We start from the raw sequence: 19,177 nt of genomic DNA on the forward strand, positions 1-19,177 counted from the left end.
CAGCTCATACTTCCGCAACTGCTTCACAATACAGGCCATTTGGATTTTGCCTTTGCCCGCATCTCGCGGTCGTGCGGTAGCATTCTCGCTTCCCACTCCCGGGTTCCCGGGTTCAATTCCCGGCGGGGTCAGGGATTTTCTGTGCCTCGTGATGGCTGGGTGTTATGTGATGTCCTTAGGTTAGTTAGGTTTAAGTAGTTCTAAGTTCTAGGGGACTGATGGCCATAGATGTTAAGTCCCATAGTGCTCAGAGCCATTTGATTCTGCCTTTCAGCACAAGTCCCTCTGACCTTTACGAGGTAGGAATAGTCTCCCCAGTATATGCTGCACTTTCTGCAAGCTAACATCCTTGTGATGTTCGGGTTCACATGCAGTTCCGCTTTATCAAAATGTCTTGGCTTAAACTTGTCTAGGGGTTGAACCGCATGTGTCACATTACACACACTAAATTAGACACTTGAGACCCTTTGGTTAAATTGCCTAGCTGATGGCAAGTTTGCAAAATACAAAGTTAATATTATATAATATCAGTAATAATAATATCGGGAACTAAATTAATGACCCATAAATTATGTAGGCCACACAGTTGCGATTTGGTCAGAATAATATTTATTGAGAAAGCAAAATAACGGCGAATGGTCGTAAGTAGGATTACTGTTACACTCGAGCACGTATCCATGTGACACAGTTTGATCATTCACAATCTCATTGCAAATTACAATTCTCCACCTCAATATTTACATGTAAAGATAGCGTTCTCTCCAGGTTCGTGGCTGCTCACTGCTCAGAGACGAAGTCCCGCAATACTACACAACGCTAAATTTTCTAAGTCATTTCACTTCCTAGCTGCCTAAAGACCAACTGTCCACTTTCACGTCTCAATCCAAACTGTACCCTTTGGTGTCTCCAGCCGAACTGTACTCTCTGGTGTCTAGGCCAGAACTGCCCTCTGCCCATCTCCGACCATGTTTTCCATGTGCCAAATATCTACGCTCAACTGACTAGTATAGTTCCCTTTCCTGAAGTCATCCATCTGATTGGCTATAGCTTATTTTACATTGCTTTATATTTTAACATATTTAAATAATCAAAACTTGATCACTTTCACCTTCTAAATAAAGTAGCAATAATATCCATACATAATAAATGTTAAATTCTTTTACATAAAGCCAATACAATTTCCTTCTTAACGTCACAACCAGTAGCCTTGCACCAGTGTGCTTTTTGATAAATAAATAAAGACTATTATGCAATAAACTTTACAAGAAATATTCTATTACCTAATAATTCAATAAGGTGTCAAGCTGCCATCATTCAATGTGTTTTGTGTGTAGGAAATGATGATCTGAGCATTAACTGAAAATACTGACAATTTAAATTTGATATATCTTCTAACTAAATAAAGTCACAAAGTTGATATTTACAACATTTTTCATTTTAATGATGCACTTCTATATGAATTGTCAATCATTAAGTTTGACAAAAGTGTTCAGATTTTACAGAACTTGTTAATTTCCGTTAACAATAAATTCTAAACTATTATAGATATGATGAATATTCAAGTTTTATTGGGATTACCATGAAAATTTATGGACGACAGCAGATTAAAATTATTGTAGCTTAATTCCCAGCACTTCTGCAGAATTAAATAGTTTTCATAAATGTTTTCCTTTATGGCCAATCTTACATCCACCATATTTAACACTGCTATGTCTCCTTGGCCACAAAAGCCTTCTACTGGGTTTCCCTATGATGTAGGTTCTCATCTGTCTCACTCGCACACTACAGTGCTTAGACCTCAATAGACAATAGATGCCTGTGAGTTTCCCCATCTCGTGGTGAATCTGCACCCTTTGTGGCGGTCCTGGACAACAGGGTTCCTTTCACAATTTGTGAAGGTAGACTGTTTCGGCCATATACTTAAATGAGATCAAAATGCTCGTTAACTCACATCTTGCAAGTCTCTGGATGAAACGTCTACTATCTTGTTTCCCACTTCCTCATTGCACCTTTTCCCTTCTCTCTTTTGGCCACTCCACACCTTCGCCATACAGATTGTGTACTGCCTTCTCCTACCACTTCCCACACCCTCCATTCAAGTACTTTCTCTCTCTTTCCCTCCCCCTCTCCCTGTTTTTCTACCCCTCTTCCCCTTCTTTCTATCACTCTCCCCTACTATGTCCCATCCGTGTGTTCCTCTCCAGTACCATCTCCTTCTCCTTACCGTCCCTTCTCTCTGTGCCCCTCTCCCGCGCTCTATCCCTTACTTGCTCTACTACCTGAACTCCTTTCATCTTGTGCAGCAGCTCAAACTTCTGGCAAAAGACCTGTCTCAAGCTACCCTGCTGCCCTCTCCTTGATTCAGTCATCCTTACCTACCCCTTCTCTACCATCATGTATCCAGAAAACTACTTTTGATAATCAATATTCTAAATCAATCTCACTAGTACCATGAGCACGCATGTTTTGTGTCTGTGTACTCCTACTAGGAAAAGAGTGGAAGCTCAAAAGGTAGTGTTAACTGTTATTTTATGTATTTTACAGCCAGGAATATCCATTTTTGTTATAAATCTATGTTGCAATCAGCAGCTATTATTACTCCTATTTAGTTTCTTAAGTTTGTACAATACTCATTAATATTGTGATGAAAATAGGTTGAGTATTTCTGGAATTCTGTGAACAGATAAAACAACAATATTTTTTCATTACACTACAAAGTAGCATTCAAATATACATTATTCATTAAATTGACCAGAACTATGTCTTGCTATGTATGCCACCGATCTTTCCGCAAGTATGTAGAATGCTCCATGTTTTACATTACTACTACAAAAGTAACAGGTAACTTGTAAATTTCCAAGATTATTTAATAGTTTGATATTGTAATATGTAAGACAGTCTTCACTCAAGCAAACAGCTTTGAAATTTGACCTTTGTGCTAGAATGCTTTGAAAGGCATTAATGTTTGTTTCCCTGCCATTTTGATAGCTTGATCTTAAGCTACTTATGTTCCTGTGCATTAGAAAAGTATTTTAATTGTTTTTTGCTATTAAGGGTGTCTACATTGACAGGCTGTATGTATTCTGTGTATGTTATTAATTTTTAAGCACCTGTCCATTTTTTCTAGTATCCCTTATTATGTATGATCTTACAAATATTGCTGTACAGATTGACAAAAGTAGCAAAGCCTAACATGTTTAGATGTAGCCCATCTTGATCTCAAATAATATGTTTTACAGTTGAAAAATGGTGATTCTGATGATTCACCACTATTGGGAAGTGGCAAATATTGTGGGCAAAAACCAAATGGTCAGTTGCAAACAACAGGCAACAAATTATTTGTCAAATTCGTGGGGCATCGGCATTCAGAGGTTAGTTGGCATGACTATTTCCTCTTTTAACAATTTAAGCCTTGCTCTGAGCTACTTATATTAGATCGTTAGTTTTTGAACCCTCTCTGGACCATAATTGTGATCATTCAATATTTTGTGGAACAAATCATTTCAGAGTTATAATATACTTTCTTAATGAATAATATGACAACGTGCTGACCATTTTACACAGTGTCTTTCCCCATCCAGAAATAGTTCTGTGAAGTAGAAGAAGTTGTCAGACAGATATTATTTATGTTTGTACTTCAAGTTACTTATATTAGATTCCTCAAGGCTCTGGATAAGTGAACAAAGATTTCTATAAATGAACACCTTACTACTTTGTGTACCATTCAGTCATGAAGATTGAGTAGAAAATTGTATAAATTATTTCTCCTTCTCGTAAAGTTGTACACTGTTGCCATTAACATTGCAACACAGGGGAGGATTGCAAACAATGACATTTTACTTATTGTGCACATACCATGGAGACTCTATTTCTTATTTGTTATGTATTTAATAAGTCACAGCTGCGAATTCTTTACAGACGAATGGAAAAACTAGTAGAAGCTGACCTCGGGGAAGATCAGTTAGGATTCCGTAGAAATGTTGGAACATGTGAGGCAATACTGACCCTACGACTTATCTTCGAAGCTAGATTAAGGAAGGGCAAACCTACATTTCTAGCATTTGTAGACTTAGAGAAAGCTTTTGACAATGTTGACTGGAATACTCTCTTTCAAATTCTGAAGGTGACAGGAGTAAAATACAGAGCAAAAGGCTATTTACAATTTGTACAGAAACCAGATGGCAGTTACAAGAGTCGAGGGACATGAAAGGGAAGCAGTGGTTGGGAAGGGAGTGAGACAGGGTTGTAGTCTCTCCCCAATGTTATTCAATCTGTATATTGAGCAAGCAGTGAAGGAAACAAAAGAAAAATTTGGAGTAGATATTAAAATCCATGGAGAAGAAATAAAAACTTTGAGGTTTGCCGATGACATTGTAATTCTGTCAGAGACAGCAAAGGACTTGGAAGAGCAGTTGAACGGAATGGATAGCATCTTGAAAGGAGGATATAAGATGAACATCAACAAAAGCAAAACGAGGATAATGAAATGTAGTCGAATTAAGTCGAGTGAAGCTGAGGGAATTAGACTAGGAAATGAGACACTTAAAGTAGTAAAGGAGTTTTGCTATTTGGGGAGAAAAATAACTGATGATGGTCAAAGTAGAGAGGATATAAAACGTAGACTGGCAATGGCAAGGAAAGTGTTTCTGAAGAAGAGAAATTTGTTAACATCGAGTATAGATTTAAGTCTCAGGAAGTCATTTCTGAAAGTATTTGTATGGAGTGTAGCCATGTATGGAAGTGAAACATGGACGGTAAATAGATTGGACAAGAAGAGAATAGAAGCTTTCAAAATGTGGTGCTACAGAAGAATGCTGAAGATTAGATGGGTAGATCACATAAGTAATGAGGAAGCATTGAATAGGATTGAGGTGAAGAGAAGCTTGTGGCACAACTTGACCAGAAGAAGGGATCAGTTGGTAGGACATGTTCTGAGGCATCAAGGGATCACCAATTTAGTACTGGAGGGCAGTGGGGGGGGGGGGGGGGGGGGGTAAAAACCGTAGAGGGAGACCAAGAGATGACTACACTAAGCAGATTCAGAAGGATGTAGGTTGCAGTAGGTACTGGGAGATGAAGAAGCTTGCACAGGATAGAGTAGCATGGAGAGCTGCATCAAACCAGTCTCAGGACTGAAGACCACAACAACAACAATACGTATTTTATAATTGTATGTATGCATGAATACCTGCAATTGTTGTTACTGTAGGTGGGAGACACCCAATTTTCCTCTTTTTCTCCCATGCACTTATTATTTCATTATTTCTCTTGATTTCTAGCTGACTATTCTCATGATTAGGAGATTTGTTTTGAAAACCCACCATTTCAGTTGTTTTGACAAATGATTGAAAATCTTTTGCTCATTGGTTGTTTTTAATTGATGTCCATAACAAACTTATAAAAACAGGAAGTCAGGTGTGACCTGTATATTAATTATTATGTTTCCTCTGTCCCATGCATTTTATAGGCTGTATACTCATTTTGTTCAGTACTGTGCTCTGTTTGGCTGTGTTGCAGTTTGCATGAAAATGGTGTGAGCTGATGTGACCATTTCAATGTACTTTTAATAATTATTTTTTTATGTTTTGACTATACTTTTATGTTTCCACCACTCATACATTTTTCAACTTCCCATCACTTTCAAATGCTGTAAAATAAAACACAAATCTGTTACCAGGAGATATGAAAATATTATACATTCATCATTGATAAGAGACATTTTACAATGACCAGAATGTGGCTTCCTGGCTTACCAGTGGTTATGTCAGTCATGTACAAATTTTCATTAGATTCATTGTATCATGTCAACATAATGAATCATGAGACAAGTGGTATTTTTGGAAGCCAAGTGGACTAAACCACTAGGCACTATGTGATACATGCTGAAATTTGTTTCTGCTTTCAGCCATAGTTTTTATTGTTAAATTGTATCATGGAAATCACTTTACAATGCTTTACAAAAAGGTATTACTTTACAAACCATTGATAACAGATTTATTTATCTATTTATTTTTAACTAATACTTCGGAAGAATGTTTTTCTTTTGGTAGCAGAAGTCACTTGTCTCATGATCAAGAATGTTAATGCTATACAGTGTATATAATGAAAAATTTTATATGACTGACATAACACTGGTAAGCTAGGCAGCCATATTCTAGTCATTGTGATATGTCTCTTATCGACAGCAAGATGTATAATATTTTCATGTCTTCTAATAGCAGTTTTGTGATGTATTTTGTAGCCCTTGAAAATGATGGAAAATTGAAATGTATAAGGCTGTTGTCAAGACATAAGAAAACTTATTAAAAATTTGGACAAGTGTTTGTGTGTTATCACTGTGCTTAAGCAGTCAGTATAAATCTTTGGAGTGAATGTTTATAAGTGTTATTTTGTTACTTGAATCCCTCAAGGACTTTATTTCTCTGTATGTTGTTATTTCACACACCTCTTTTTCGTCATATTTATAGTTCTTTGATTTGGTGGTTTCTTTTCCATTATCGCAAAAAAATTTGTTTTCTTGAATCAATATTTGGAACAGTTTCCATGCATTATTGAATCTAGGAAAGGTTCATTAATAGCATTTTGTTCCCTTTGCAAAAGTGACATTTGTATATCACATGGTGGAAAAAACGATCTTCCAAAATATTTGGAAAGGAAATAGCACCAAATTATCATTTTTAGTAGTTGAAGTGTTTTCATTTGTGTTTTATAACTGGTTTGTAGGTTTGTGGTGTCATAGGGAAAGCCTCACATCAGTTTCAAAATTATACAGAAAATGAACCACAAATTATGATGATTCACACCTCCCATTTTTTAAAACTGTTGTTTTTGGAGATTGGTGGTTAAGTGTATGTTTCACATTTCCATCTAAATCACTGGATGCATTTCCACTGAACTTGGTACATGTACCAATTATTATCTTGATGTAAGTACTGTGGAGGTGATAACCAACTATCTCCAACAGAGACAGTGGTGAAGATGAAAAGGGTTGCTAATGTCCAACATCTTGGTTGCCTGCAAGACTTGTGCATTCTGCTTTAGTGTCAGAATGCATTCCAGCTGGAATACATGAAGACGGGCATGGCTGAGCAGAGGGAGGGGTGGGAACAAGATGAACCGAGAGAGGGGGAGGGGGAGATAGCCACAGAGAGAGAAGGATGAGATTAACAGATACAGGTGGGAGTTGGAGATGGATGGAGAGAGAAAAGCATCTACTGGAAAAACAAAGAGGGGAGGTGATGGAGAGAGAAAGGGGGAAAGTGAAGATGGATGGAGAGAGAGCAGAGGAAGAGATGGACTGAGAGAGGGGAAGAAGATGGTTGACAGAAAGGGGAGGGTGAGAATGGAGAGAGAGGCAAAGAGTAAGTACATGTAGCACTTATTGTCTGGAAAAAAGTACTGCAAAAGTAAGAATGATGTAGCTTCCAGGAGTAAAAGTGACGTAGGAGATGGACAGGGAGGGAGAAAGAAATAGAGAGAGAGAATGAGATGGACAGAGAAAGTGGGAGGAGGAGACAGACAGAGAGAGGGAGAAGGAGGAGATGGTCAGAGAGAGAGGAGAGGTGGACATAGAGAGAGTGGGAAGAGAAGATGCTCAGGGAGAGTGCAAGGAGGAGGAGAAGGAGATGTTGGACAGAAGTGAGTGATGGATATGGGTTTTGGGCAGGTGGAAAAGGAAGAAGGTGTGAGAAGGCAGGTAGGAGTGGGGATTGGAGCTAGGTGAATGAGAAAAGTTTTGTGAGGGGACAAGTGGAAGTGAGAGAAGTATGGGAAGGCAAATGGAACAGAGACACAATTTGAAGAGGCACCTGGAGGAGGCAATAAGTATGACCCAAATGTAGTAGGCTATGTAGGTAGTACATTAGAAAAATACACTCATGCTCATAAATTAATGATAATTGCAGAATGTAGGGCCACACAACATGACACTACACAAAACTGGTACAAATAGCATAGGCACATGGGAAACACACACAACACAGGTCTGTCCATCCACAGTATTGGTGATAAGTTGAGAAAACAGCCCCAAAACACGTGTGTTACAAAACTTCCGTTTCCTGCACATGTACCCTGACATCAATATGGGATACGATCACCATGCACATGTACAAAGGCCGCACAATGGTTTGCAATACTCTGGATCATGTGGTCGAGCAGTTGCTGGGGTATAGCCTCCCATTCTTGCACCAGTGCCTGTTAGAGCTTCTGAAGTGTCCTAGGGGTGTGAAGACATGCAGCAATACGTCGATTGAGAACATCTCAGATGTGCGCGATGGGCTTCAGGTCTGGAGAACAGGCAGGCCACTTCATTTGCCTGATATTTTTTCTTTCAAGGTACTCCTCCATGATGGCAGCTCAGTGGGGCTGTGCATTATCATCCATCAGGAGGAAGGTGAGACCCACTGCACCCCTGAAAATGCAGACATACTGGTGCAAAATGATGTCCCGACACACCTGACCTGTTAAGTTCCTCTGTCAAAGACATGCATGGGTGTATGTGCACCCATCATAATCCCACTCCACATCATAAAACCATGACATCCATATAGGTCCCTTTGAAGGACATTAAGGGGTTGGTATCTGGTTCCTGGTTCACGCCAGATTACGCTGATACTATAGCTCCCTACTTAGCACTCATATACAACCGCTCGCTCACCGATAGATCTGTACCTACAGATTGGAAAATTGCGCAGGTCGCACCAGTGTTCAAGAAGGGTAGTAGGAGTAATCCATTTAACTACAGACCTATATCATTGACGTCGGTTTGCAGTAGGGTTTTGGAGCATATACTGTATTCAAACATTATGAATCACCTCGAAGGGAACGATCTATTGACACGTAATCAGCATGGCTTCAGAAAACATCGCTCTTGTGCAACGCAGCTACCTCTTTATTCGCACGAAGTAATGGCCGCTATCGACAGGGGATCTCAAGTTGATTCCGTATTTCTAGATTTCCGGAAAGCTTTTGACACCGTTCCTCACAAGCGACTTCTAATCAAGCTGCGGAGCTATGGGGTATCGTCTCAGTTGTGCGACTGGATTCGTGATTTCCTGACAGGAAGGTCGCAGTTCGTAGTAATAGACGGCAAATCATCGAGTAAAACTGAAGTGATATCAGGTGTTCCCCAGGGAAGCGTCCTGGGACCTCTACTGTTCCTGATCTATATAAATGACCTGGGTGACAATCTGAGCAGTTCACTTAGGTTGTTCACAGATGATGCTGTAATTTACCGTCTAGTAAGGTTATCCGAAGACCAGTATCAGCTGCAAAGCGATTTAGAAAAGATTGCTGTATGGTGTGTCAGATGGCAGTTGACGCTAAATAACGAAAAGTGTGAGATGATCCACATGAGTTCGAAAAGAAATCCGTTGGAATTCGATTACTCGATAAATAGTACAATTCTCAAGGCTGTCAATTCAACTAAGTACCTGGGTGTTAAAATTACGAACAACTTCAGTTGGAAGGACCACATAGATAATATTGTCGGGAAGGCGAGCCAAAGGTTGTGTTTCATTGGCAGGACACTTAGAAGATGCAACAAGTGCACTAAAGAGACAGCTTACACTACACTCGTTCGTCCTCTGTTAGAATATTGCTGCGCGGTGTGGGATCCTTACCAGGTGGGATTGACGGAGGACATCGAGAGGGTGCAAAGAAGGGCAGCTCGTTTTGTATTATCGCGTTATAGGGGAGAGAGTGTGGCAGATATGATACACGAGTTGGGATGGAAGTCATTACAGCATAGACGTTTTTCGTCGCGGCGAGAGCTTTTTACGAAATTTCAGTCACCAACTTTCTCTTCCGAATGCGAAAATATTTTGTTGAGCCCAACCTACATAGGTAGGAATGATCATCAAAATAAAATAAGAGAAATCAGAGCTCGAACAGAAAGGTTTAGGTGTTCGTTTTTCCCGCTCGCTGTTCGGGAGTGGAATAGTAGAGAGATAGTATGATTGTGGTTCGATGAACCCTCTGCCAAGCACTTAAATGTGAATTGCAGAGTAGTCATGTAGATGTAGAAAACCCGGCAAGAATCACTGTTCAGACTATACCTGGACTCATCTGTGAACATAACCTGGGACCACTGTTCCAATGACCATGTACTGTGTTCTTGACACCAGGCTTTATGAGCACTCCTGTGACCTTGCAGATCTCCAGGCAAATAAATCATGTCTGTTCAGTCTTCTGTAGACTGTGTGTCTGGAGACAACTGTTCCAGTGGCTGTGGTAAGCTCCCGAGCGAGGCTACCTGCAGTACTCCGTGGCCGTCTGCAGGCACTGATGGTGAGATATCAGTCTTCTTGTGGTGTTGTACACTGTAGACATCCCATACTGTAGCATCTGGACACATTTCCTGTCTACTGGAATCGTTGCCATAATCTTGAGATCACACTTTGTGGCACACAGAGGGCCCATGCGACAACCTGCTGTGTTTGACCAGCCTCCAGTTGCCCTAGTATTCTACCCCTCATAACGTCATCAATATGTGTTCTTTGAGTCAATTTCAACACACAGTCACCATTATCACATCTGAAAACGTCTGCACACTTACTCACTGCACTGTACTCAGACATGCACCAACACACCTCTGTGTATGTGGACTGCTGTCAGCACCACTGTGTGATGACTGCAGGTCAAATGCACTACATGGTTGTACCAAAAGGTGATATAAACCTGCAAACCACCCACCAGAGCGTTGTTTCACCATGTATCAGCATTATCTTTTATTTATGAGCAGAGTGTAGCTATATCTATCTCTCTATGAGTGTGTTCCACAACCTGTCCTAAACAATTGGATTGATTTGAATCAAACTTGGTACACATGCCACCTTCTATTTGGGAAGGAGCACAATGGATTAGATCCACGTAACTCCCATAGAGTGTGTGAGGGAGATGGAGAGAAGGATTTGGAAACAGAGAGTGGGAGGGAGGAGGAGAAGGACAAAGAGACAGGGAATAAAGGGACGAACAAGAAGAGAGGAGAGCAGGAGGTGGACAGAGAAAGGATGGAGTAGGAGACTGAAAGAGTGAGGGGCAGGAGGAATGGACAGAGGGAGGTGAAACAAGGAGACAGTCAGAGAGATGAGAGAGGAGGAGATGGACAGAGTGAGTGGCGAGAAAGAGGTGGACAGTGAGAAGGGGAGGTAAAGATGGACACAATGAGGGAGAATGAGCTAAACAGACAGAGGGTGTAGGCATAGATTGACAGAGAGATGGAGGGGGAAGTGATAAACAGAGAGTGTGGTAAACCCACAATTCCCTCTACCTTTCACCAACTACCTCCCTCGAGATCCATACACTGTACCAGCTGCATGTGCAACAAGTCATTCCAGCACACCACAGCTGTTACTCCATGCTTGAACTAAGGCTCGCCAGCTGTGGGTGTGGGGATCAATACCAGAGGCTCCACTGGCTTTCAGTGTGATTCTGCAATACTGGTTGCACATGCTGACTCAAAACTTCTGCCTCCAACATCAATGATGTATACAATTGTCTGTATCTAGGCTGACACGAGCCTCATGGCTTCAATTTACACCATCTGTCAACTGTTAATTATCATCAGCCCTCAAGATTTGGATGTTGTCACATTATAACTGTGTATCACCTCCAGGCAGTTTTATGTTATTGTACATTGTGCTGTCATGTGTTGTAGTCTACCAATAAACAGGTTATAAAAGCCAGTGTTCTTTTGTGATGTGTGCCACAAAACACATCTGGTGATTGCAGAGTGTCCCATCGCTCAAATCTTGGAATGTTCTGTGAAATCTCGACACTTGACTGATGCTTTATGACAGGTATCTTACCATAGACTTTGTGTGCTGTATGGTCACTGGCATTTCATTCTTCCCAGTCACCAAAGCCAAAACATCTCTTGCCACTGTTATGCAAGAGCTAGTAGCTTACGAAGTGGAAATTTAAAAGCAAATGAAGGGCCTCCTGGTGAGAGTGCTGCAGCAGTTCATGGTTAGCACTTCACTGTTCCCACTGTGCAAGGAAAGCTCAGAAGACTAGGACTCAAATAAACAAAAGCTGCAGAGCATTATAAGGCATTTAAAGTAAATGACGATGATGATGCTAAATCCCTTTTCTTTTCGAGGATTCCACCACTAGCTTATTGTTTGTTGTTCCCCTGATGGAACATGATAAACTGACTTTGAAGCAAATTTGTTCTTTGTTAAGTACTCTATCAAAGATATTGTCATGTGATTTCTGCTCACCTCAAGTTGTACTAACGTTGCAAGCAACTGAATCAATCCTATCAAGCTTGGGTCACAGAACTCCAGGGACCGACTCAATGACACAAGTTTTTTACTACCAACAAAGAATTACATCCAGAAGGCATGATCAGAGACACAATCATTGACACAGTACCATATATAAAGTTCCAGTTGCAAACTTTACAGTTTGATGTCCCTTCATTATACATATGCTCCATTTAGCACAGTCCTCCGTAATCACAAAATTGGAAAGCCACCAGATAGATTACTGGACAGACATTGCCATGGTCAACAGTAAAACCAGACACATGGCAAGTTTGGCAATTAGCAGTGGTGTGTCACAGAACAATACAAACAACAGTGCACATGTCCTGCTACATGGAAAAAGTGGTTCTCTTGCTACCTCAGGTTGTGACAACCATATCCATCCTGGATGGGCTGTTTGCAGAATCATGCTAAAAACAACTGTATGTCCTGGTGGGCAGATCATACTAAATCTACAAGACAGGCTCATCTTGCATCTGTTTGTCAGGCGGCCATTCCTGTCTCGTGATCAAAAAATCAAATAGATGTTACAAAATGTTATATATTCTGCACCATCCTCTCAGAGGGATTACTCTGCTAAACTACTCATTTCACTGCAGGTGGCTGGGAAGACAATCAACTTTCAGGTCAATATGGGGCTTCCACTAGTCTCATCAACTTTACTCCATACACTAGTGGCCATTAAAATTGCTACACCAATAAGAAATGCATTGAACAAATATATTATACTAGAACTGACAAGTGATTACATTTTCATGCAATTTGGGTGCATAGATCCTGAGAAATCAGTACCCAAAACAACCACCTCTGGCCCTAATAATTGCCTTGATATGCCTGAGCATTGAGTCAAACAGAGCTCGGATGGCATGTACAGGTACAGCTGCCCATGCAGGTTCAACATGATACCACAGTTCATCAAGAGTAGTGACTGGCATATTGTGATGAGCCAGTTGCTCGGCCACCATTGACCAGACATTTTCAATTGGTGAGAGAACTGGAGAATGTGCTGGTCAGGGCAGCAGTCAAACATTTTCTGTACCCAGAAAGGCCCGTACAGGACCTCCAAGAAGCAGTCATGCATTATCATGCATTATCCTACTGAAATGTAGGGTTTTGCAGGGATCAAATGAAGGGTAGATGTATGGTCATAACACATCTGAAATGTGACGTCCACTGTTCAAAGTACCGTCAATGCAAACAAGAGGTGACCGAGACGTGTAACCAATGGCATCCCATGCCATCACGCCAGGTGGTACGCCATGTGGCGATGACAAATACATGTCTCCAATGTGTGTTCACCACAATGTCGCCAAACATGGGTGTGACCATCATGATTCTGTAAACAGAACCTGGATTCATCCAAAAAAATGACGATTTACCATTCATGCACCCAGGTTCGTCGTTGAGTACACCTTCGCGGATGCTCCTGTTTGTGATGCAGCATCAAGGGTAACCGCAGCCATGGTCTCCGAGCTGATAGTCCATGCTGCTGCAAACATCATCGAACTGTTTGTGCAGATTGTTGTTGTCTTGCAAATGTCCCCATCTGTAACTCAGGGATCAAGACGTAGCTGCACGATCCGTTACAGCAATGCAGATAAGGTGCCTGTCATCTCGACTGCTAGTGGTAGGCCTATTGGAATCCACCATGGCGTTCCATATTACCCTCCTGAACCCACCGGTTCCATATTCTGTTAACATTCGTTGGATCTCGACCAACGTGAGCAGCAATGTCGTGATACGATAAACCGCAATTGTGATAGGCTACAATCTGACCTTTATAAAAGTTGGAAACATGATAGTATGCATTTCTCCTCCTTACATGAGGCATCACAACAATGTTTCATGAGGCAATGTTGGTCAACTGCTGTTTGTGTATGAGAAATCGGTTGGAAACTTTCCTCGTGTCAGCGCATTTAGGTGTCACCACCAGTGCCAACCGTGTGTGAATGCTCTGAGAAGCTAATCATTTGTATATCACAGCATCGTCTTCCTTTCAGTTCAATTTCGTGTCTGTAGCACGTCATCTTCATGGTGTAACAATTTTAATGGCCAGTAGTGTATTTACGATTTAGGGTCACCGATACTCACTCCATCAGTTTGATAGTTTGTAAATAATAACAAGCAACACATTCTGTTGAATGTTCAGCTTACCATGGAATCTATTTACAACAACATAACCAGCAATGTAACTTTCTTAGTGGTAAGTAGTGCTGAGAACCTTTCCAGTGTCAACACTCTAACATTCTTCGGACAGTATGACAGTGTAGTATTGGGTTGCAAGACACACGTGTCTCTCAATTCACTTAACTTGCATGTTGTGTGTAGCTGATCCTCTTCTCTGTGTAGTCAGCTACATTGATCTCCCAATAGCTTCTTCTGTGAAGACTATAGCTGGTTAAAAGAATTTATTAAAATACTTCTCTATCCTTGAAATAATTTTGGTTCTCATAAAATACTTTCTGTTCAATCACTATATATTTTCAACTTTCACAGACAATATCTTCTGCAAGCTAACTTATTCCTTAAACATTAGACTCATTTACACATATTAAAATAGCATACATGTGTCTTGCTTTGTTCACAGCCAAGACTTGAAGTAATTCAAAAGTCTCTAGTCTCAAATGAGTCCAATACATGAATGAACATAGAAATCTATATTCAATTGTTCATTAGTCTTTTTACAAGTAACAAAGACACATAAAGAGCACAGAATACTACATAATGTTTCCTTGCTCTTCTCGACCCATACACGGAGACTCTGTATACCATACAGCAGGTACTTGTCTGCCACCATTAGGCCGCCGGGTCCATCTTTTTCTCGTAACTGGTCCCCCCCCCCCCCCCTTCCCATACAAATAGGCAATGCATAGTAGAACGTATTCGTTCATTTCTCCCACTCACGTCACGATATTTTATATAATCATTATGTAAATTTATATCCCATACAATTCTAGCAATATACAGTCCAACATAGATCTTTGTACTCATTAAGAATAAAGTCTAGCTAATCTTTCATATTCTACTCTCACTCTATTTTGACATCAACCTTGAATATTCCACAGTGATCTGATAAGTTTTTCTAATATTTAGGATTTGTTTGGACACTGTCTCAATTTCCAGTCGCAAATTCCAAGTGTTCCCAACACTTGAGTACTTTATTCTGATTCTTTACACTACTTCTTTAGTACGCAATGGTCTCATTATTTATAAACTTTTTGTAGTCTGGAGGAACCCTGGACAAAATAAAAGTGTTCCTATTGACACTCATAAAACATAATAATGCTAGCGAAGTATAGAATTCAAACTTACAAGGATAATTTTGATAAAATTTTGTGACTTTTGTCATGATACTGTCCTTCTCCCTCTAGAAACAGTACTGATACCTCACATACGGGTTGATCCTATGAGTACCCTTTCTCCTTCTGTTTTGGTAGGTACGCCCCATTTTTAATTCCTGTTTTGCTGTGGTACAGGTCAGTTCCCTTCTTGGTGCCCTTGTGCGCACAGTATATGTCAGCCTTTCTTAGCTCTGCCTATATCTGCCCTTTTCATCCAATACATGCTTAGTGCACCCCCTCCCCTTGTCCTCCTTGAGTAGGCTTCATGGTTCATTGTCCGAGTATACTCTTTTGTGTACACTATAATTAAATACTACCTGATAAAATTAAAATCTACTTCACACTTCACACTCGCTTTTTCATACTTCTCTTTTATACTCTAGAGTCCTCCATTACTGACCCACTTGTACATTTCCAGTATCTACTTCATGCCTACATACATTATTCAATATATAATAATCATACTTAGGTTATAAGAGTCCCATTATCCTACAAGTCATCAGAATATTTGTTAGACTGACCTCTCTGGCTATGTTCTCTGTCCTTATTCATGCTTCCTACTTAGGTACTCTCGATGTAAAATAATCATAGTTTTTATGTTTATGCGATACGGAATTGTCATTGTTCTTATACATATATGTCCTATATATACATATTAATAAGTAACTACATGATAGTTTTTCCAAGTAACTAGGTGATGTATTTTCTATATATACATATTAATAAATATAATAGAGGAAAATATTCCACGTGGGAAAAATATATCTATAAACAAAGTGTTGGTAAGTACATCATCTTTGTTTTTACATATTAATAAATATCTCCGTGATAGTTTTCCAAGTAATTAGACGATGTAGAGCCACCACAATAACCAACCATAAGTGCATTTTGCTCTATGTGCACTTTCTTTCCCCCTACAACACTTGACAGTTCTCACACCCTTTTAATCTGTACTTTTATTGTTTGTGTCTTCGTGTTGTGGTGTGTGTATGTGGAAGTGTGTTTGTGTAGGCTGATTCTTCAGCCTACTTATATTAAATGAGTTGAAGATTATTGGAAACCACAGAAAATAAGGAGGACTTCAGCTATAGAAGTATATGCATATGGAAAGAGGGAAAGATAGACCAGTACTCAGATGAGAAGTAAGAAAGGAAAAAGTAGAAATGATTGCTAAGATTGAAGAAGAGGAAGAAGATAGCCCCAAGTACAGGAAACCCTTCCCCAGGATCCCTACTTCGCTGGTACTTGAGTGAGAAGGTGGAGGAGGTGCGATGTTAAATGTCTCCTACAGAACGAACATTCTCACCTTCACTTTTGAAGTCCCAGAAGAAAAATGTTAGCAACTTCTATGGAACAGCAAATGGTGAAGAATCAGTCACACTTGCCTGTGAGGGTTGTCTGAAAGGCATGGTGTATGTTTAGTGTTAGTCATGCTTGTACTTATACTACCAACCCCTTCCAGAACTAATACAAACACTTCCATCCACTTCACAACTCATAAAAGGTATAAAATGTTCAATAAAAATAGAAAATTATACACTACAATAACACAGTTGTTAAATCATTCAGTTTATACTATACTTTTATACACACATAAAATTCTCTATTCAGTTCATGTCGTCTTGACATCACTTAGTTTAAATAGTCCCATCATATTATACTTTCCACTAATGTAACATTCTATTCATTTCACTTCATGTCTAGAGAACACTGTTCATCCGTGATTCTCTTAAATTGGTCTCAATCTCATAGTCATATCCAGTTTCCTACATACTAAAATTATGGGATACTTTAAGAATTCAAAAATAGATTACAGAATAGTTTAAGATTTGAAGGGAATTCGGTGCTGGAAAAATAATACAGAAGAAACACCGAAAACAACTAAGGACCCAGTGATTGTCACTCCGCCCATTAACACAGAACATTACGCTCCCTGGGAGACAGATGTGACTCCGCACAGATCCCATGGATCTATCCTTAACCTCAATCGAGTACTTATGGACCAATACTTCTCGTTAAATTTTGTGTGAAAGTCTCCCCACAACAAAACAGTTACCACTTTACCAGGAAACACAAAATTAAGTAAAGTTATTCTATTTTCTGCTCTGTAATGGACAAGTTTGAATTCTTCACACAAGTCCTGCATAACCTTGCTAGCATCATTAAGTTCGGAAAAAGCAACAGTCGAAATGTTTCAGGAGATATACTCTTGGTAACTTCTCAATCTTTAATTAGTTCAAATGGTTCCACCAAGCTACATACATTTATAATATCAAAGCTGGATATATTCTCTTTGAAATTGTGTCCTACATTATCTACTTGTTAACTGACAACTCATGTACTGACACCTGTAATTTGCGATTGAATAATCGACATTAAACCCATAGGCTGACTTACACTCTCTTTTAAAGTATTCATTTCCTGCCTTACATTATTGTATTTAACATTACATGCTTTTTCACAAGATTATAACTTTTCATTAAGACTGGGTTCTTTATTGTTATATTTGACATCGCATTCAGTCTCCAAAGTAACTATGCCTTCACATCGATTAATAGATTCTTTTCTCTGAGCATCTATTTTGATGGGTCATAAACCTAAACATGTCTTTTGAATAACTGAATTTTCATTCTGAGCCTCTAGTTTAGAATTCATTGCGTTTATTAAGTCTACGTTTTTCTTTAACATCTCACCTCGAGCATGTAATTTAGAATTTATTGAGTTCATGAGGTCTAGGTTTTTTTGAATTTATCATCTAATGCTTTATTCAAGGTTGCGAAGCAATCATCTGAATCTTTCCTAAAAGCATTAAGAAACTCATTATAAGCTGTGAATTGGGCATCTGGTTCCTTTCTTAAAGAAGCATTTTGTGCATTTGACTCTGTTCTCTGGTCATCTAACTTAGCATCTAATCTAGAATGTACTCAGCCTGTATCCTTTCTTAAAGCAGCAATTTGAGCATTTATAGTTGCTCTATCTGCTCGCTGTGCTTTAATTAAATTCATTAATTCAGACAAGTCTGGCATTTCCCTAGTCACTTTGCTAGCTGTGACTGGTTCTGCTAGTTACTTTTCTTGATTCATTTTACTCTTACCTCTGGTGTTCATTAAAAAATTCACCTCTGAGTATAATAACTATTATAACAGTTTATTATCCAACAGTTCCCTCAACTTTACCAAATAATTATTGTTTTTCACTCACCCGGCATAGAGTTTTAGCTGCATTGGTGAGAAAATGTGTAATCAGCGCCCGTGGACAACACTGGCACTGGCGGCGTCGAATGTTGGTTTCAGCGGCGGCGAGTGGACGCAGAGTCAGCACCGGTGAACAGCAGCTGGTTCAGTCAGCATTGGTGGCTGGTTACCGCATCAGTGTCAGTGCGATATATGTGTGTGAAGACTGCTTACTCTCCACAGCCAATCTTCTTAGTCAAAAGGTTGAGGTCTTCTTTCCGGTTTTTTGCCACTATTACTTTCTCTTGTCTTCTACTGTGTTGCACTTGCAACTTTCTTCTATTGGTTTATTGGACTCAATACAATTACTGGAAACTGTTCTCATATCTTGTTAGGC

General features: G+C 39.7%; 1 protein-coding gene across 1 annotated transcript in view; it reads left to right on the top strand.

The window, feature by feature from the left end:
• Window positions 1–19,177, top strand: part of LOC126285431 (cubilin-like) — a 1,398,426-nt gene that overhangs the window by 928,111 nt on the left and 451,138 nt on the right. Inside the window, exon 43 of the mRNA XM_049984811.1 lies at window positions 3,240–3,371. Coding sequence (XP_049840768.1) covers window positions 3,240–3,371 — 132 coding nt within the window. The remainder of the gene's footprint in view (window positions 1–3,239; window positions 3,372–19,177) is intronic.

Source organism: Schistocerca gregaria, chromosome 8 (assembly GCF_023897955.1).
Source record: "Schistocerca gregaria isolate iqSchGreg1 chromosome 8, iqSchGreg1.2, whole genome shotgun sequence".
In the NCBI taxonomy this organism is placed as follows: domain Eukaryota; kingdom Metazoa; phylum Arthropoda; class Insecta; order Orthoptera; family Acrididae; genus Schistocerca; species Schistocerca gregaria.